At 46.0% G+C, this 21,733-nt stretch overlaps 1 protein-coding gene across 1 annotated transcript in view; it reads right to left on the bottom strand.

The window, feature by feature from the left end:
• Positions 1 to 17,221, bottom strand: part of ramp1 (receptor activity modifying protein 1) — a 34,964-nt gene extending 17,743 nt beyond the window's left edge. The window contains exon 1 of the mRNA XM_062565134.1: positions 16,932 to 17,221. Within this exon, the coding sequence (XP_062421118.1) occupies positions 16,932 to 16,971 (40 nt within the window). The 5' untranslated portion in view covers positions 16,972 to 17,221. The remainder of the gene's footprint in view (positions 1 to 16,931) is intronic.
• Between the last annotated feature and the right edge of the window lie 4,512 nt (positions 17,222 to 21,733).

Here is a 21,733-nt window from a genome sequence, read left to right as displayed (position 1 = left end):
GCTTGGCAGACCTTGTTCAGGCCAGCACATTTAGGAACCCTATTCATTATCAGTTAAGCAGTGAGTGCTCTGCAGATCCACTGAGTCGCCTCATGAATGATTGACTGTGTACCCTTGGTATCAGCTGTCCTGGCATCAGCTTCCCTAAAGGACGGGCATCCGACTGGGTTTCAGTGCCTTGGCAGATCGTTGAGTCACGGATGAGGCGTCCACTTTGGAAGTGATAGACTGGCAGATGCTTTTCTGTTCACCCGTGAACTCTCTCTCTCTGTCTCTCTCTGTCTCTCTCTGTCGACGGATGATTCATAGAGAAGAAGGAAGTCTTTTCATCGTGTGGCTTCTGGCTGCCCCCCCCCCGATCTCACATCAAAATGCCCACTTCCTTGACTTTTCGATGTTTTTCAGTCATGAATCATCCCAGTTTACGGAGTAGTAGAGGAGAGAGATCGCTTTCCCCTTCCACAAATCTGACAGCTCCAGTTAGCTTTTTGAAATGTTACACATGTTTATTCATAAAAAACACACACATTTGACTTCTTCCTGTGCAAACTTTTTCTATTGGATGTTCCCACTCACGGAGGTTTGGGTGAGTCTTTGTAGTACTTGTGTTACTTAGGAAGTACAGTAAGTGGTAAAGGAAAATAATTGGGCATGTTTCTTTTAATGCATTGTTGGCTCCGGTCGGTGGGACCATTGGCACGTTTTTAAATATAAGGTACTTGAGCTACTTCACTCCGTTTGAATGTCAGACATTTTTAACAGATGAGAAAAGAGGTTCGTCCTCCTCTCTTGAAGCCGTCTATGCTCCATGTCAATCTGTCTTTTAGGATTAGAAAATTAGAAAAAGGCCACGCTTAATAATTTACCATTTCTTTCCGATAGCCAAGAGTGACGCAAGCTGCAACAACAAGCTAAACGTAACACAAACTAAGATCAGGGTTTAACAGTTTAATTGGAATGCGGCAAGAAAGAAATGTACCAAAATAAAGTCCAAATAAAGTAAAGGAATATTGCAAACACTACTCTACTTGGATGTAAATGACTGCTATGGCCAGGAGGCTCACGAGCCACCGGATGCTGACAGCTGTTGAATTAATTGCCCCCAACGTCATTAATAGTATGGAATTTCAGAAAGAGATTAAGTTAAGATTAAAATCACATTTAATTTCAAACAAAAAGTGCTAAACAAGTTGTGTGTACCAGCTTTCTATTGTACATCAATATAATACCATTTCAGCTGAGTCTCTGCAGTCCCCATTGAGCACATTTTTCTCCCGATTTCCACCCGAACAACAATATTGCTGCACCACCCGTCACTGGGCGCGCTGTTTCAGACCGAACAATAATAAAGGTTACACCTTGAAGTCGAGCGCGGCGATTAAAACGACTGGCGCTGCAAAGAAATCCGCCAGCACCCCCCATTTGAGTGTGAAATATTCCCATACCTGGGAGGATTTAGATCGCATTGGCTTCTCTTTCTCCGCATGTTTCAGAAATGTATTACGGGTCTCTCCGATGGTCTTTCCTCAGCGCTGCAAAGCTCTGCTGGGCGGAGATTTTTTTCTTCTCTGTTCTGCTGCGCTAAAACCGGCGGCATGACATATGCCTGCAGGTGGCAGTAATGTGTTGTAAAGGATGAAGTGCATTCCCTAGAAGAAGAGTCACTTTCCTGACCTGAATCATTTGTCACGCTGCGCGTGCGTAATTAACAACAAACAGCTAATTAACGGCGTTAACGCGCTATTTTTGACAGCCCATGTGTATATATATATATATATATATATATATATATATACACAACTAAGGTTAAATAAATCTGCTGATTGCTTCGGCATCAAGTCAGAAATATTTCATTCCTCGTCTCTCCTGCTAAGATCTTCTGTCTTCTGGTTGTTTCGTGGTCCTCATCTCTCCTGCTGAGTTTTTCTTTATAGCTCAGCAGAACGTAATAGAAAATGGGTAATCTTCTCTCGGTTGATTTTGTGATGGTTGCACTTAGAGATAACTTAGAATACTTATTCCCTCCCCCACGTCTGGCCCTAATGGCTTGCAGGCTGCCCACAGTGCAAGCTATCAAGCACAAGCCCCTAGTAAACATGCACATGCAGCATGGTCACACACGTTGGGACAGAGCAAAGGTTCTGTAGTTAGAACCAAGGCACTACATTCATTGGGTTTCCCCTGAAAAAAGGTCTACTCCATTATTAAAAAATGAGCTTTGTCAAATATATGATACGCTCACAGCATTATCTGCAAGGAAGAGAGAGTGAACTTGATAGTTTGTATAAATAACTTTAACTCATTACAATTATCCATACTCAAGTCTTTAGCATTTTAGAGTTTTAGCTGCAGTTTCTCTAAAAAAAATCTTTCAATTATTGAACTACATTTAATGGATGACAGTTGTATGCATGTAAGAAAGCAATGAAATGATTTTGGTCTCAATACCCACTCAGCAGGTACATTGATCAATACACAAATTCCTGTACCTTGCAGTTGCCTTGAAGTAAATAAATGATTTTCCCATCCATTGGCCACAGTGATGTGGAAATTCAAAATAATAACCACTAGAAGCCGTGTGTTGACAACATCAAATTGAGCCTACGGTTTCTACCTATAGAACATACCTATTTATTACCAAGAGACCTAATGAATGAAAATAAAGCAGAGCGTGTCCGGTGTTATTATGACTGAAGTAAGTCACCGTCACCCTTCCCCTGTGTGGCTAGTCGTGCATGTCGGATCAATCAGTGGAGAGACTCAACTGTCGCCATCAAATCATATTACACTTTTACCTATATCACTGACACACACACACACACACAATGGATGGGACAGCTGGAGACCCGGGGGGCGAATTTCACTTCGAACTATAAAAAATATCCCTGAAAGTATTGACATAATGAACAATAGAGGAAAGGTTTTCTCCAAAGAAACCTCAAAATGAGCAATTCATCCCCTTAATCTCACGGCTCTTGTCTGACATTAATACAACCCTCCACATACACACACGCACACTCCACCCTCCCTCCCTCTGCCCTCAGTGTTATTATTAAAAGCCCACGGCGTGCTTCACCTCAGGGTGTCATTGAGCCTCGAATGGCAGCATAAATAACACGGCCTTGGGCGATACCTGGTCGGGCTCCACGCCCCGTGTGTGCGGAGCGAGGCCGCAAAGAGCTCAGCGGCGGGGGGGTTTTTTTGGCTGAAGATGACACGAGCCGACCGGCCGTGAGGCTCCTCCTGATGCCTCGCTCCGACGCCACGCCGTCTACCAGCGCTTCACGCTCTGACAACGGGAGCAACGCCAGGCAATTAAGGCGACGGCGGTCGACTGAAGAAGACGTAACGCGTGTATGATGGATGTCACTTCGTTTGTACCTCGGCAGATTAGCCTTCCGTTAGGCGGGGGTTCGTGCAAGCTCGTCTTTATCACATATGCATATGCAGAAGAACAGGACCACACTGGCACTAAAGTCACCAACCCAAAACTGGATTTATCATTACTGATGCATCACGACCAGCGAGAAGATGATCCTTGGTACCAGTGGTACCGGGTTGGATTTGAAGCAACATCAGATGGTGACATCATGCAGGTTCCTGACAGAGTCAGAGCTCATCGTCTCCTCGTCTCAGACCCGGGCCGTGGTACTGGGCCCACTGGAGAGAAGGGAGGCCCAGGAGAACCAGAACCAGGGCTGAGCGAGACAGACCGTGCCGCAGCACTAATAGAAAATCCAGGTTGCCTGAATGAAGTTAATCTTTTCCTTGCATGCCCCAAAATAATCTCAAAACGAGGTTTTAGTCAGTAGTTGTAGAGTTCTGCAACGCTGTTTTGGGGGTCAGAGCGTATTAAACGCTGCGCCTTAGACCAAGCAACAATGTAACTGTAATGGATGAGATTCTGGTCACATCAGTGTGTTTCAAAAAGGTCTGAGATCAAAATGAGGCCGTCAGGATCACCTGCTAGAAGAACACTTGAATTGCATTTATAATTGATTAGTTAGTGAAGTCAGTGAAGTGAAAGAGAGCGCTGCAAAGTGTCGACAAATTGGTCTGGTAAATATATCTTTGAGCAGTAAATGTCTCAAAATGAGAAGAAAACCAAACAGCCCGTGTTCTAAGAAGCAGACACATAAAGCGAACAGTGACAAAGCCTTAAGGGTCCACCCCACATTTCAGAAGCCTATTCAAATCCCTATAATTGAATCCTTCAAAAAGGTTTTCTTGAGTCTCTCTGAACTTTGTTGCTTTAATGTTCTGTGGTACAAATGCATCCCGAAAAAAAAAACACGTGTGGAAGTGGATTAAAAAGGTTGATAACTAGCATGAAAACGGTGCCTTGAAGCCTTCTCTGTTGGAAGCTCCTCAGGCTACACGCTGCCCATAGACTGTCAATCAGAAACGGACGTACTGCTTCTTCTGCCCTCGCGTTCTTGGTTTTCAATCATCACCGAGCAACGAGCCCCGTTTTATTTGACTCTAAATCAACCACTTTACAGAATTATAAATACAAATGCTTGAAACCTGCCTTTCAGACCATAAACTCAAGTTGTTCACTGAGGTAAATAGAGCGAGAGAGCATTTTCTCATAGACATCTATAATAATCAGACTTCTTGTTTGCAGCGTGGCAGGTCGCCCCCTGGAGGCGGTACTGCACACTGCACACGCTCAGGTCAAACATTTTCAGTATTTTCCAAGTAATTTTTGACGGATGACATAATCGAAAAGAAATCCTAGATGAGACAGAAAAGCTTAACTTAACAAACACTTTGCAAATAAAACGTATTTATTTGCAGCTTACACTGCTTCCTTTTTTCACACCACCGCCCCTTTATGAAAGACAGCTAACATCTGTAACAAAATCCAAATAGACACACCTATGCAAACTCGCCCCCACCCAAACCAACACATAAACTGCCCATGTTTTTCCACCCACGCACACGCACACCATACATTGTGACAATTACCGGAGAGGAGGTGCCTTTGTGGGCCTTTCATATCGGTCTCAGTCAAGTTGATTCCCATCCATCAGCGGGTGATGATTACAGAGGGCAGGCCTTTCAGCACAGATAGAGGACTGGCCTGACCGGGTCTCTCCGGTTACACCACACAACCACGTGGAGGAAAAGGGCACACAACAATAGGAGGAGCTGCTACGCCACTGCAGCGAGGTTATCTGCAGAGACCAGAGGGCGGATTAACTGCGTCACGCAACTAGTCTTTTTCAAGGGATCGCTAAGAGGAAAGCGGATATTTTCGGTCTATGCAATTGTCCAAGGTCAAAGGTCAGCCTTTTACTCAAATTACAGCAATTCTGGACTTTACAAGGCAGGTGTATTTTTTTCAATTCATAATGAGATAACAAAACAAGAAAAAAAAAAAAAAGTCAACATTTTTGGTGGGGGAGGGTGCTGTACAGTATTGGATTTTTTTATTAGGCTTAGAATTGGCGTCATCGTCGCAATTAAAATTCGGAATTGTAACATTTGGTTACTTACCCAAAATGCAATTCAATTCATGACTTTCCAGTTCATTGTTTAATGACTTTGTCGATACATCAATACTTAAACCTGCTGAAATATAAACACGACATGGCGTTTCTATTTTAAAATCTCATCATTCACTCATCATTACTCATGGATAACACTCTAAAAGAGAATAAACTCCCCATGTCTGTGTGTACAGATTTGAGTTGTATGAGAAATGCACACTGCACATGTTCAGGAAGCAACGAAGGGGGAAGGAAAACAATCTGCCTTCTTTTAGTCAAAGCACATAGGAAATGCACATACAGACTGAGCAGACCCAGTTTGGGTCATTGTGGTTGGCTGCTTCAGGGAAACAAAGCTCCGCAAAATACAGACGTTTGCAAAGATCTGGGTCACCCAGGACAAGCAGCCGGCACATTTGGAAGTTATTTTAAGACAAAAAACATTGGAGCGCGTAAGAGGCAAAGCCGACCAGACCAGGTGTCAATGGAGCGGCATCGTGTGACTGGATTTGAGTGAGCGGCGCGCCTTCCTTCCAGTGAGAAGAAAGCGGGAGCAACAAACCTGCTCTCAAAGGCGTTTCTTTTATTGTTATGCTCGTGTTGAGTTTCAAGCCCGTCTCTGTTTATACACCAAACATCTCTAATCTCAAAAGACTCTCAATCGTAAAAGTGCCGACTGGATTTCAGTTTGATTTACCTCTGTTCATACAGGTGTGCGTGTGCGTGTGTGTGTGTGTGTGCGTTTGGGCTGGAGAGCGCCCATCCCGGTGCACGGATAGCGTGCACGTGTCACGGCACGTTTGATTAGAGACGAGCGCAGGACGGGTGAAGCCACTGAGGTGAGGAGAAAGGCCGTGGCCCTGTCAGGATGCACGAGAGAGAGAGAGACATCAATCTCCTTTTGGAATATACCAGTCAACCTGGTCAGCAGGCCCATTATATCTGTATAATAGACCTGTATCAGGTCCGATAAAACCTGACGTACATTTTCATTTGACCTGATTCCATTTTGCTAATATAATATGGTTGCTGTATAGAGGATCATAATTCTATCAAGATTTTAATGATATCTATGTGGTCTTCTCAAAGAATGATATGCTCTTGGAACCACTGGTACTACTAACACACACACAACACACACAAACAACACACACACACACACACAACACAGAGCAAGTGTCAACACAAAGAGTGCATCTCAGAGTGCATCAATAAAGCAGTTTTTCTTTTTCCTCCTCTTAACGACATCTACGCATTGGGCCTGCAGTATGCCACTAGTTTTACTCTCCCATTTAAACATTTTGGACCGATTTAACCGAAACGTCACATAACCGCGAGCATCAGTGGCCACGAAAAGAACCGTATGGACGAGAACGCTTTGTGACGCACCACGTCAAAAATGTTCATCCTCCGGGGAAAATAAAAAAACTCCTGAAGCCGCCTTGTTGTGGGGTTTAGACCACATGGGCTGATCAGAAGTGTCGTGGGTGAGAGTGAGTTTGTGGGGGGGGGGGGGGGGGGGGGGGTGTGTAGAGGGGGTGCTATTCTCGCCCTGTGTCGTAACATTGCCTGCAGCCGCCAAAACCAAAACCACTCATCCACTCCAGTGCTGTAGTGGAGGACTTCTGAAGTGGCCAATGGTGTGAGTGGAATCACCCCGCTGTGTGTGTGTGTGTTTAAGCATCACCATTTTCATCTGGTTTTTTTCCCCCCGATGACTAATATTTTGAAATTCATTTTCCATGTCAAGTAAATGACTGTGAACGCTTTGGTGAATGCTGCAAAAAAAAAAAAAAAAAAAAACCTTGATGAATACATTTTGTTCCCCCTGAGAGGGTTCTGCATGTAGAGAACGCTGTAACGACTGTAACTTCACGCCACGTTGGGTGTGAGGTGGAGACGCTCTAATGCAGTGCATCCCTCATGTGATAATTCATTGTTGAAGTGGGCCTTATTTTGAAGTGCATAAAAACGTGGCTCCCCTTTACAAACCAAAAGGGAGCATAAATCCTCCGCCTTTTGTGGTTTTGGACACGTATCTGGTTCAACGCTGGAGACCCCGAAGGAGAGAGTAAAGGAGGTTCCTTCCTGCCGAAGGGGGCCTCTGGTCTCCGTCGCATGAAGCTTTCAATCATCTTCACCGTCATATTTACGTTACAGGAGGTCCATGGTCCAAAGTTACGGCTCGAGTCCTTATTATTAAACACTCTACAAATGTTTGAATTCCTCAGTAAAAACCCGGCGCGCTAAGAGGAAAAACCAACCCTGCTGAGCTGCTTTTGCTGTAATCCCATAAGAGAAAATAAACGAAGGGGATCCTGCTACGACGTCTGCAGCTCTTCTGGGCCGCCGAGGGGCCCAGTCGGGCCCACGAGCAGCTGAGGTCACTCCGTCTCTTCTCAGTGGACGATCTCCACGTGGTGCCAGATGGTTCGGCGAGGAGGGTGAGAGACAAAAGGGGTCTGTGCGTCTGGATGGGATCATGGATGTCTAAGTTCGGCTCAGCAATAACACGGGCAGGCCTTCAGGATGAGAGCCAGGGGAGATACTTCCACTTTGTGATAGAGAGAGAGAGAGATATATGGTCCTCAATCACCAGAACTAGTCATTTCATTCAACATGATGAGTGGAGAGCGAGGAAGGAGAAAGACTACACAAAGTTACAACCTGTGAGGGAACATGTTGCTGCTCATCTGCACAATGCATAGTATCTCACGTAAGGTGGTGTCATGTATGACCAACCTGCAATAACTCGCCCACGCCGCGGCTCTCTCGCCCTGTGACTTAATTGGATGCCACATATTGCTTTTCCTATTCTTAGTGCGTCTCAGTCCCCCCCCCGACCGTCCATCTTCCACCCTCCCCCGCCTCAGCGCTCCACCGCCCACCTGCAGAGGTCGGGTTTGGACCTTCATCAGGGCCTCCGGTCACCTGACCCTCGTGTAAAGATTACTACGTTTTTCAGAGGTTCATTGTTGACGGGGCACCGACTGGAAAGGAATAAGTGGACCAATCAAAAGACAGATATGGACGGTCCAATTAGGTCCCTCCGGAGTGGATGACCATTACTCCGTGTGCCAGATCGTTTATCTTATTCCACGCATAGAATTGTCAAAGCAAGCAAACATTTACAAAGGCTCTCTCCTGGAACCCCATCAGCTGTGATAACGGCGGCATTTTGTCGGAAGCTCACCGAACTGCAATCTGAAGCTGCCCATCAACAACGTGAGCACAAATCTGTGGCTGTAAAGTGCGTGGAGATGTTTCCAATATCCCCGAGAAGCCCTTCGGATGTGCACAACACTGCAGTTTAGAGAGTTAATTAATTATGTGTGGCCAATCAATTATGCACTTATGAATATATTATCGGCCATGTGATCAGCCCGCGTAGGCGCATTAACACAGCTCACGCCTGATCCGTGTGGGTGCGGCTGTTTACTGGTTTAATGGGGGGAGCTGGACTGTAGACCTGGGGGCCAACTGGGATCCCGCGTGCTTAATTATGGACGAAGTGAAGCTGCACAACAAAGCACTTGAGTGAAAGCGTTTGCCACTCGGCATACGGTGGAACAGCTCCGGTCAGCGTGCTGCCACCTGAGGCAGTAATGGAACTTCCCTTTATGTACCTTCTAGTCATTTACACATGAATGTATTCACACACACACACACACACACACACGTGTGAGGCTGTGTGTACCACAGCCCTTTGCATTGTGACTATACGAGGCAGCTCCCATTGTGTGAGAGCGGGCGCCAAGTATGCCTTTATATGATGATTGATCATCCACACACAGAGCAAACGTGCACGCACATGCACGCACATGCACGCCCGCCCCGCTAACTGGCCGCGCCTCGGAGCCGCTGAGGCGTGAGAGGGAGAGTAAAAGTAAACACACACACACACACACACACACACTCTGACACCAGTTGTGACTGGCGAGGAAGCTGGTGATTGTGGAGAGAAAGGGAAGCACAGACAGACCATGAAGGAGGGCTGGGGGGGGGGGGGGGGGGGGCTACGCACATTTTTATTGCTAATTAGACATTTAGAGAGAAACAGAGAGGGAGTGAGCCACTTGCAGGGGACGAAAAAAAAAAACTTTTGACATTTAGTGATGTTAATTTAGTTTCAGTTGCTATTTTTAAGGGATGAATTGGCCAGACAAACGGTGGGAGGAGGAGAGGATGAGCGCATTACTTCATTTCCATATGTATGCATAGCATTTACAAACCTCTGTGACCTGGGTTCAAAAGGGACAGGTGCCGATACGTAGCGCTGGGCCTTTTTCACATTTATTTCACCATCATGTGACCTGAACAGCGAGATTACGGAGAGTTAGTCTTCCTTCTTGACACGATATTGTGTTCAAATCCATGAAATTAACAGCAATTACACGGTCTAATTGAAATGTCAATGTGGAAGAAAAAGAGTCTGTGTTTGGGTCCATCGCGGCCTCGATCGATTCCATAATAATCCCCCTCCGGTGAAGTTGGGCATCAAAAGCAGCAGGGAGAGAAATGCTGATAAACGGAAAATCTTCAGCTCTTCACCGTGTCACGTCAGCTGCAATACGCTTTTCTCCCTTTACACCTCGATATAGGAAATCCATTTTTTCATTTTGGAAATGTTTGTTTTCTCAGTCAAATGAAAAATGAAAGAGGAATTAAAGGTCACTAGTTTAAATCCCTTGGCTTCAAACAATCTGTACCTGCCTGAATGCCAGCAGTTATCGTATAAGATCATATTTATTATTTAAACCCTGGTGGAACATTGACTGAACGTGCTCTTTTCAGCAATGCATGCATATTCAGCATCCCGTATACCATGTACTAAGAACCGTAAAATTAAAGATAAGTATTCATGAAGTACTATCCAGCTCCTGTTTCCACATAATTAAATACCTTGGTAATTATTTCCATTGTGGTCTTTTTAAGTGAATGATGGGAAACCAGGTGGCAACCTTTGGTTCTGAAATTAAGCCAACGTGCAAGCTGGGAAAACTGGGATGCTTCCATTTTAAGTCAAGTAGATGATTAACTTGTGATTGACGGGTGCAAATAGGTTCACCGCCCTTGGCTTGTTCAAAACAAGCAAGACGGCGACAATGCTAAATTCAAGGCCTCAAAACTGCAGTTTAACAAAACGAGGTCTACGTACAGATCTTCCAGTCATGTAGAAAACGTACATTTCACCGCTGCTCTTAGTTCATAATAGCAATCGTGAATAGGATGAAGTGGTTAGGATTCATACAAAACTGATGTTGAGATACTTGCGTCTGAAGCGCTGGACCCACAGAGTTCTCCAAGTCCTGATCCGGCGATCGGATTGGCTTCGAAAGGCCTCAGTAGGACCTCGGACTGATCTACGCCCCCCCTTTCGTGCTCCCAGCAGATCCACAGGACTCCAACTGCTGAGTCCCGTGGGCCTGAAGCCCCAATCTGTCCGAGCGAAGCAGCCGATTGGTCGAGAGGAGTGGACTGTGGCGGTAACCTACGTGCGCCCACCCCTCCCCCCCGGTTCGGATGAATCACGCGCAGGCTGCTGCTCTGGTGGTCCGACGTGCGTGCAGAGGCCTCTCGGGGGGCCCGTCCAAAGCCAAGGAGAAAAAGGCATTCTTCAAAAAGGAAAGATTCCAGCCTGATGGACAGGCTCCCTCTGCCACGGTTATGTAAGGTCAAAAGTCAAAATGTAACGTATAGATGAATGGGCCTCTGCGCTTCTCGGTTTTCATATTGGAAGTTTGAATATTCTTTAGGATAGGACAGTGTGGATAGGGAGGAGTGGGGGAATCCCTCCACGTTGGCGATTAGCAAGTCGCTCACTGATTGGAGGACGCCGCGTCCCTCCCCCTTAAACGATGACACCGCCAACGCACACAAAAAGAGGGCGGCCCGCTCAGCCGCCGCGGCCCGGCCCGGCCTTTGGGCTCGCTGAAGCCTCTCTGAAGAGCACACAGGCGGATCTTTGAAGCTCTGAAGGGTTGGGAGTTCCTCCACTGGTGAGAGCGTACTTATTGGAGTGCAGGAAATTGCTTTGGCTGCAGCTGACCGCACTGTTGGCCCATCTCAAAATGCTAAATAGTGAAAAGCCTCAGTGCGGCACATGAGCACGACCTTGGCTCGTTGTTGGAATGTCCTGTCTGTTAGAGGGCTTTTCTGCCACTAAACAGCTCAATTAAAGCTACAGTTGGTAACTTTGGATCGCGGCATAAACCCTAGTTGTGAAATCTGCTCCAACCGCCCCATACGAGTGGATCCCGTTGCTTCTTGCCTCCATATGTTTCCAGAAACAAGTTGTAGTCATTGTTTAGCTGTAAAATGAGAACGATTCGGTTCTGTTCTAAAAATGTCTCAGTCACAAACTCTCATTCTCCAGCTTAACAGGATAAAAAGATATGTTTCCGACAAAAATCAAAGCAAGAACTAAGCAAAGCAACGTTTGATCAACGTCAATCTTTGTGGAATGTAGAGAACGTTATGTTTTTACCAGATTAGTTCTCACGTAATGTTGCTTTAAGGATGAAACAGTGCTGTTATTTTGCCACCTCTGTTGAGTGCAGATCGCAGAGCAAAGACCATCACAGGGTTCTGTTCTGTGACCGCTTTGGTTCAGTCAAAGAATGGTTTAAATTAGGGAGCAATTAGTTTGAGTGTGTCCCCTACCGACCATTGTTGGTGAGTTATATGTGGGCTCAAAGAGTCGATCGCATTTCACATCCATCCATATATGGATCAGTCCAACTGGATGTTAATTCAGACCAGACTGCCTTTTCATGTTTATTCTTAAAAACTGAGCTACCCACAGTTCTCCTAGTTAAGTTGGTGTTTTGGTATATTTCAATGAAGTCTTAAGTAAAAAGATGTAAATAAAACACCAAAGAATGGTTTAAATGTTGTACTGTTGTGTCTTAATCATTAAAATGTATTTTATTTTTGCGGTTACAGCTGCTCATTTTATTAACTTGCCCAATAGTTTCATATTCTTTTTTAATTCTACCTCTGTGATATACCGTAGAATAAATGTCATTTATGATTTATTTTACATAGTTATCGGGTTATTTTTTAAGTGTTTTTCATTTATCTCCGCTTGTTTGTATAAAAGGGCAACTGTACTGTTCTCATCTCCCCACAGGGATCAATCCATCATTGTGATAATGATTTGTGGTAGAGAGGAGAGAGAGAGGAGAGAGGAGAGAGGAGAGAGGAGAGAGAGGGGCGTTCCAGGAAGAGGAAATGTATACGAGGCAAGTTAAAAGTCGGCTCCATGGAAAAGGGAAACTCCTGCTTGGCGCTTCCCTCTCGTCCCTCCAGCCATTGTTCATCGTCGCTCTGATTCCGGAGGACGGAACCGTCACGCAGGGAGCGCACAAACACACAACACCACAAAACAGACACACACACACACACACACACACACTTATACATCATCAGCACCACTAAAACTTTCACTAGCCAGCCCCGCCCACCTCGTTCATTTCTCTGTGTCTTCTTGCTATTGCCCCCCCCCCCCTGATTAATGGAGATCTCTACCCTCGAGTCCTCCTCAATCGACTCTTCCCAAGAGCCTCTGGGTTTTTTATAACAATCCATGCATTCCTTGGACGAGAGCTTATCGGGTTACCGAATGCCTTTGTCTCCCTTAAACCTCCTGCTCTCCGATGTTCCCGTTGTCAAATAAAACAGATCAAAACACAACGCCTCAGCCAACCAACTGCAACATGTCCATGTTGTCTTCTGAGAAGAAAAAAAATAGTCCAAACTGCAAAAACTGCAACGCTTATCTGTTCGACAAATATGTGGCGTTACATCACAGAGACGTCTGCATGTTGTCTTCTGTCCTCGACTCTAAAATGCTCAACATTGGGAACACAATGACGTTTGTGTATCTTATTTTATCGCCTTACACGGTGATGAATTGACTTTGTTATGCTAACAGCTCGCTGTCCACAAGTGGCCCCAGAAGATTTAGGTAGAAACTTGGCTTCGGCAAAATCAAGTTCCAAGGTTTTTTTTTTTTATAAGCCTTTTTATAAAATATTTATTTAATTTATTAGTTATTTTGAATTGGCCCCAAACTTCCCGGCTTATTGTTCCACCCTCACCCACAGGTTCACGCGTCGCTGAGCTCATCCCAGTCGCGTTCACGCCGTCTGGCGTGGAAACAATTGAGAAGCTCTCGACTTCGGGGGCCGATTCGCAAGCTGTTTCCGACTCGAAGGGACGTTCTCGTAAAATTGTCTCCACGTCTCTGGTAACCAACACCTGTGGATCTAACCGTTAGGTCTCCTGCTCAACTGGGCCCTGCAGTAATGAAAGACTCTCAAATCACAGCTGATTCTGAATCAAAACCAACTTGAGCTTTTCTTTTAGTATTCATCTTTTTTTAATACCCAAGATTTATCACGTCTGCTTTGTAGGCCAAGTGCCAGACGCGGTCACATGACCCACGGCGGGCTTCGCGCTTCAGGCCTCCACCGTTACAATCGGTGACGGGACATTCGGTCACTGCAGTCAAAGTGCCAGAGGTGCCAGATGTTGCTTCTCAAAGTATCCCCCCCCCCCCCGGTGGTCATCTTACTACCAGTCGCTGGTGAGTGTGAAACATTACAGACAAACTGGACCCACCAGATGAAAGATGATCACGTGAGGGGAAAACTATTAAAGCGTCCATCCCCCATAAATATCTATGGGAGAGAGAGAGAGAACCCTGGTCCCCTTCATTCACTCTGTAATCGATGGTAAACATTAACGCATAAAATACCGTGGAACGTTAAATGGCTGAATGGGTGTAATTATTGAGGGGTGTTTGCCTTGTAACAAAGAGACTGGGGTTTTTTTTTCTTTTCTTCTTCTGAGCAAAACATTGCAGTTTGGGGTGGGAATGTGGAGGAATTGTAATGAGGCAACCTGGTGCTGCTGTGATGAGTCAGAACTTGAAAATAGAACACCTACATGGAGCCTTTGTAGCAGGAGACAAAGGGCAAAGGGTACAGGCAGCTCCACACAGCTCATGACGATGAGGAGCGTCGTGACGATGAGGAGCTCCGCGGCGCAGGGGAGGGTGGGGGGGGGGGCATGTCGTGGTTAGCACTGGTGTTGGCGGTTTGTAAAGTGAACACGAGTCAACTGGATGTCATCGAGCCTGAAAGTACAAGCGAGACAGGAAGAGTGACACAAGATGGAAAATCACCACGATGAGATCTGCTTCCTCTCATCACTTGATGCTCGATACGCAAAATGGTCTCATTATACAGTTTGCATGAGTGGCACGACATAATTGAGAGGAAATTGAATTATTTACACAATTTCAGAAAATTCATGTCCGGCTCTCTGATGCCCCGTTATTACATCATTGATGGTTCTGGTGGACTACAGGCCCGGGAGGCACGAATCCCGCTGTCCTTGCAGACATCTGGGACGGGTCTCTGCACGTGGAAGTGACTTTATTTAATCATTATGTCATCTGAAAGGCACGATGATTGAATCACTGCTTTACCCAATTTGTAGGACAAAATGTACTTTTTAAATCTAATATTATTATTTAAACTTTGAGGATCCAATGAACAAATTCTTCAAATTTAACTGGAATTCAAGTGCAAAACCGTTTAATGCGGCGACTAACTGATCATCAGCCGGCTCCTGGTCCTCTGTCAGCATCCGTACGGTTTCCCCAAAGAAAATATGAGAGAGAGAGAGAGAGAGATGCAGCACTGTGCATAATTTTTCTGCTGAATGGTGAGTTTTCCCAGTTAAAGTTCACCGGCAGCTAGCTCGTAGGCCTTTGTTATCGACTGAGTAATGCTGTAATACACACACACACACACACACACACACACACACACACACACACACACACGCTGTGGATTAAGACCTCAGAGTTCCTGACCTGCAAGTAAAGCTAATGCTAATCCGTCTGATACCACAGCGACATTCAGCTGGTTTCAGATCCCGAGGAGACAGAAGCGCGTTTCCCACCTCCGGTTTGTGAAATGTGACGACGTAGAAGAGTTGGGACAGTGGGTCGGCAAAACTAAATCACGAGTATGATAGAAAGTGATGCACTTCTCACGTGATTTACTCCGGAAACATCAGCGACCCAACGCTTACTTTCATCTTCAGCCAACACGTCAGAAGTGGAGCTTTCTGGTGACCAGGACACCAAGAGGGGGGGGGGGGGGGGGACTCCTTCTGTAAACACACAATCGCACTTCGAAGGCCGCACGAGTCGTAAATTTTTTTGGGACAAATACAAAATGTCAAATAGTTTTGCCACTAATATAAATCCCTGGAACAAGCGAATGAGTCATTTCTATCGCTTCCATCGGTGAGAAGTGAAATACGGTTTCACGGTGCTTTGCAAAAAAAGGATCTCTTCCTAAAGATTATTTTTGGACATTGTACGTGTTTGAGGGACATTTGACAGCAGGGAGAAGACAGGAAGTAAGGGGAGCGACCCCTGCCTCTGGGTAACTGCTCCGTAGAAGTCTTTTCTGTTGTTTTCTAGATTGAATGATACACATGTTGTTGTTTTTTTCATGACCCCTCCCACTGAGCGGCCTCTGTCTCACGGATGACTAACGCCTTCCATGTATTCCCTTTCTTGACAGTGAGCAGGTCTGCAATGTCCCCGAGCATCACCTGACGATACGTCACGTGATCGCACCGATGTCGCAGAGAGGTTACGAGACATTTCTGCCCACCCGCCAAACCGATTCAAACCTAAATCACGAGGGAGGACACGGCGCTTGTTTCCAGATTTTGTACAAGTATGCAAACAAAAAACAACCCAACAGCTTGTGGTTTTGGGAGAAAATAAGAAGAGTGGAGTTGTGAAGTAAGAGGAAGTGAGTGGGTGTGCTACTTAGAAGCATATATTCACCGCCTTTAGTGTTCCACTAAAAATCGACCCTCTCGTTACCCAGCCGTGCAAAGCTTGACTCGAGGGCCAAAGGAGCCGTGGAGCACGACATGGAGACGCTTCCAACCCCCAGCTGCGCTGCTCCACTTGATGCATAAACAAATACACACAAACAAATCTGACACGCCATCACAACACACACACACGCAGTTTGGAAGATGGGTGTGATGAGAGTGACAGACACAATGTACTTCCTTTTAATCACCTTGGACACATTTTTCCTTCCCATTTCTTTTTTACCCTCAACTTTTATCCGATCATATCCATATTAGCCGCTGTCTTTAACCTTTAATCACTGCCCTCACATCGGCATTTCCACCATTAGCACTCACTCTATTTCACTGGCAGCTTTGACAAGAAGTTGTGGCAGCTATATTAATACAACTGTGTTTTTGTTCTTTATTACTGGATTCCTAGACTATTCCTAGCTATCCATCCATCCTTGAATAAAATAATAAAATAATATAATACAATAATATATATATATAGCGCGTGCAGCCACAATGTGGAGGACTCACCTACAATGAACCACAGCAGCGCGTGTCTCCGCGGTCCCATCCTGCCGCTCTTCTGAAGCGCTCCGCACGGCGGACTCAAGTTCAAGGGGCTGGTGGTGGTGGTGGGGGGGGGGGGTTAGTTCGAGGTGTGTGTGTGGTGGGGGGGTCGGTGCTTGGAGCAACCGAGGGAGTCCTCACGGAGTGGGAGGCGACATCGCGGGAAAGAGCAGGTGAAGAAAACGCCTCGTGCCACGGTGGTCCGGTCGGGGATCCTCTGCTGAAATCCCCCTCAGAGGTTAGTTGGTGTCCGGGGGGGGGTCAGAGGGGGGGGGGGGGGGGGGGGGGGCGTCGTCCTGCTGCACTCGAACTCCCCCGACACTTCCTATCACCGGTCCTCCGTCATCCACGGGCAACACATATTGACTCTTGAAGTTGCAGCTATGTTTCTTTTGGGTGAGGGAGGAGGCGCCGGAGCCCTAACGGTGCGTTTCTATTGGCTAATCCGAGACCGGCTTCAACGACCAATTAAATAAATCAACAAAGGAAATGCACCAATGAACAAACAAAGCCAATCGAATGGTGTACGCCTGATTGTAGTCCCGTAAATTGGCATTATGGGAAAACATAATATCTGTATTATAGAGAGGCATGTGTTGTAGATAGAAGACTATCTTTAGAGTTGTTGGTGTAAAATAAAGGAAACAATAAAGCGAACCGTCCCGCATCCCTCACTAAACGTTTTCAGGGAAAGTAATAGATCTTAAGTCTGAAGACAGTTGCGGTGTGCTAACGGTGTGTTTATGGTGCGTGCGTGTACGTGTACGTGTACGTGTGTGTGTGTGTGTGTGTGTGTGTGTGAGATCTGGATGTATCCGCTGATTCAGGATTGGATTCAGCGTTACTCAATGCCGCCACCTAGTGGTCGCATAGAGTATTACTACGCGGAACATGTTTAGTATACTGTTTATTTTTTCTTTAGAATTTATTTAGATTCTTATGTATGACGATGAGTGATTACACTTGTTTGTCTATTAGGACCCAACACATTTAAATCAGCTCAATCATGCTTCTAATAGAACAGAGAGGTGAAAATGTGTGTCATAAATCATAACTCACCTTTTCTTCTTTCATTTTTTAAGCACAATCCTTTTGTATATCAGCCCCAATACTCAAACCTGGCCCAGCCAACCCATCTATGGAACAGGAATGACCAGTAGCAGATGACTTTATTTTATCCTCCTCCTGTCTGTCTCCCTCACTGGGGAAACAAGCAGATATGCCAAAATATATTCTCTATTCTCTAACCCTACTATTTTTCTTCATAACAATTTTGAAATTTCTGTTGAAATTATACATACTGAAAATGAAGATGAATCGTGGGTTGTCAACAAACATTTTGATTGAACGTGTGAATGTGTTTGGCCGAAAAACAGTTTGGAAGGACTTCATTCCTTGTTCCACAAAAATCTGCTCGGGTCTCACCCACTTTCTGTCTGATGTTTTTCATGACTATTATTATTTATTTATGGTTTGTGTACACTCTCCCAAATTGTACTGTTACAAAAGATTGAAAAACATACGCTGTTGTGAATGTATACTACGGCGTTGTCTATTAGACTTTTCACAGACCAGTCTTTTTGAAGTTTTGCTGTAGTTCAGTTTGATCTCGGTCAAAGGGCCGAAACATGACGCATCCATGTGGGTTGGTGAGGACGAAACCTGTTGTGTAATCATCCACACAGACACGCGCACTGAGCCGTAAACGCTACCCAACAGCCGCCAACCATCCTCACCATGAATCACAAAGTCCTTACCCTCACTTGTAATGATCCGATACCTCCATGCAGTATCGCTGAGTGCAGTGCAGCCGTGTGTTGACTATAGTTGTTTGACAAACCAAACCATTTGGATGTGGGACGGCAGTCCTCTTTTGTCCGCGCTGATGGACCTTGATGCAGTGATTTAGACTATTCACGAGCAGGAACAAGGTGAAGGCGTAGCTCCATCACGCTCTCTCTGCCGGGGGTTTCAGTTTCAGATCACACATGCCCACAGAGCTGAGGAAACACCTACTCTTTCCAGTCTGTCTGAGGTCTCTGACACTGAAGACGGAGAGGAGGGCGGATTCCAGTCCGCCCATCACAGCCTGTCGTACAGGCCTGACTGCCACACGTCTTCTAAATACCCGTTTGACCTTTATCGTAAGGTCATTGTAATGTAATAACATAATGTAATGTAATCAATAACAATAACATGTGTTCATGCACACGAGGGACCCACGTGACCTGAAGCCTAGTTTATGGTTCTGTGTTTTCTGAGAAATGCAAGGACACACACGCAGAGCCCCTTGCTGCCTTTCACCCATTTTTCTAAACTTGCGTCAAAAGCTCCGCGAGCCTCACGCAGCCCGCAAGGCTGTGATTGGTCTGCTACTTACATCCTTTCAGGAGTCTCACGTTTCCGGTTTCATAGAATAATTCCGCCATTATTAAAACGAAGGTATTTTACAAGAGAGTGAATCAGTTTGAAGAGTTTTTTGTCGGAAGAAATCCGCGAATTTGACCACTTGTACAACGCGTCATTGGCGGACCATAAGGGCGCGTGGCCCCCTCAAATAAATGTTGTGCCCCCTCAAACTAAATCTACTAAGCACATAAACTAAGCACAATGCCCCCTCAAGATTCGTGGCTGCCCCCATACATGCCTGTCTAGACCCGGCCCTGGATGAAAAGCAGCAGGTCGTCTTCAAAAAAAAACCTCTTTCCACCTGCTGGTCTGGAGGTGAAATGCTTTGGAACACGTGCAAGCCTTTTTGAACCATGAATTGAAACGAGTCCGTCTCACAAGACGCAGACGCAGACCCAGACGCATGCGCCAGCCTTTAGACCTGCAGTGGATCTAACTCACCTGCACCCTCTTGCGATACGGGGGGACATCTGGAAAACAAACATTTGACTTACAGCTGACTCTAATGAGAATGTGCACTTTAAGGCTCCTTTCTTTGGTCTCACAGGGAAACGTCTACCCTTTGTCTACTGCTGCCACTTCCTGCGCCACCTGCCGGTGTGGTCGGCAGGTGGCGCTGCCAGGGGGCCGACGTGCCTCGGAGCCCTCCTGAGCTCTGGGGGAGGCACACAACTCACACTCTGGTCACAGCCCGGACAGAAGAGGAGTGTAACAATTAGCGTTGGCGGGCGATTCGATTTTTATCTTTTCCAATTTCCAATTTCCAAGACATTCACGTTGGAATTTGTTCAAATAACCTGAGAGGACTATGAACACATAACGTGAGAGGCTTCACTCGTACTGTAGAGGGTCATTGTTTTCTGTACGTCTCAGCATCTCACGGCCTCGGTGACCTTTGAGTTCGGCTCGGTTCACTCTCACAGGCCTCGTTGCAGCCGCCGGCTGTTCCAACAGCGCCGACACGCCCTTTCAGCACCAAACGATGAGTTAGTAACAGGCAAGTTAACACAATGCAGCTAAAGCTCGAAACTTGTCTGTCAGGAGTTGCTGGAGCTAAAAAGGAAAGAATACATTGATCAAGTGGTCAAAAAACCCCCACCTCAAACAAAGCTAATATGCGAGTAGCCACCTGCTAGCAGGTTTAACCCCAAATGCTGATAAAATGTCAGTGTTGTTTTGGCAACTTTTAAAAGTGTGGGGAAATACTCAGGCTTGATTACAACGGCACATGTGATCTGCTTTGGGAAAGCAGAGATCATCCAGTGATTTGTGCATTCTGAAATTCCTTTCAAAAAGAATTATAATCGGATCACTATGATGCTGTTTGCAAAAGCTTTTGTAAAATGAAAAGGGATCCACCCCAACAATTGCACTCTATACCACTGTATTCCACCACTATAGTGTTCTCTTCATAAAAAAACATTACAACTTATATCAATTCATTACAATTACAATCATTGCCTTCTCATTTCAGTAAAAAATTAAAGTTTGCCCCTTTACCTCACATCTCTGAGTACGTCTCCCCAGTCATGACCAGATGTAAGTTCTCTTCTCTCACTCACGTACGTATCTTCAGACTTTTCAGCCTCACCTCGTGTGACCAGAACAAGGGCCTCTGTTAGAACTGTTTCTGATCTTGCAGCACACGCTTCGTCCTCCACCACGCAGCACAGCGTTCTGAAACGACAGCAACGATAACCCTCATGAGCCGTTGTGTTTAAGCGCTTCCGTGCGAGTGCAGAGGTCAGCGAGGTCGGCCATGTCGGCCCTGTTGCTCGTGTAGCCACAGCGTCGCCCAGAAGACCAACACTTGGGAGTAGTCATTGGCTGTAGATAAATGTGTGTGTAGGTGTATGTGCTGGAGGAGGAGGGGCACGCTGGGTAGCTGACACTTAGCTGCCACACCGCCACATTACGGGTCGTCCCTGCAGATGCAGCAGGGTCAGCTGGAAGAGAGAAGCAGGTGGGAGACTTTTCGGTGGTTTCCTGGGCTCACTCCACTGTAGCGTCTGCGCACGTGTACAGTGATGGAACAAAACTTAGCATAAGAAAGTAACATGCAAAATGTCACGTTTGAGTTGACTTCAGAACTACGGCTTGATCTTTTGACATTAGAAAAACGCTGCGTGCCTGAGTGGGTTGTAGTTTGTCTTGTTATCTCCTCGAGTAGTGTGCTGTATTTCGTCTACCTACCTGCTGCAAAGCATATCAAACTATTGGCTTGATCAAGTCAAAAGGGAATACACAATCAAGTCACCTTCTAAAGGGAGGGGGGTGACAGGGTGGGAGGGGTCTCTCACACAATACGCCCTCTCAGCTGTGAAACCTGCCTGTCGGTCTTGTGCTTCAGCAGAACA

Source organism: Pungitius pungitius, chromosome 10 (assembly GCF_949316345.1).
Source record: "Pungitius pungitius chromosome 10, fPunPun2.1, whole genome shotgun sequence".
Classification (NCBI taxonomy): domain Eukaryota; kingdom Metazoa; phylum Chordata; class Actinopteri; order Perciformes; family Gasterosteidae; genus Pungitius; species Pungitius pungitius.
This window is presented reverse-complemented; position numbering and strand designations above follow the sequence as displayed.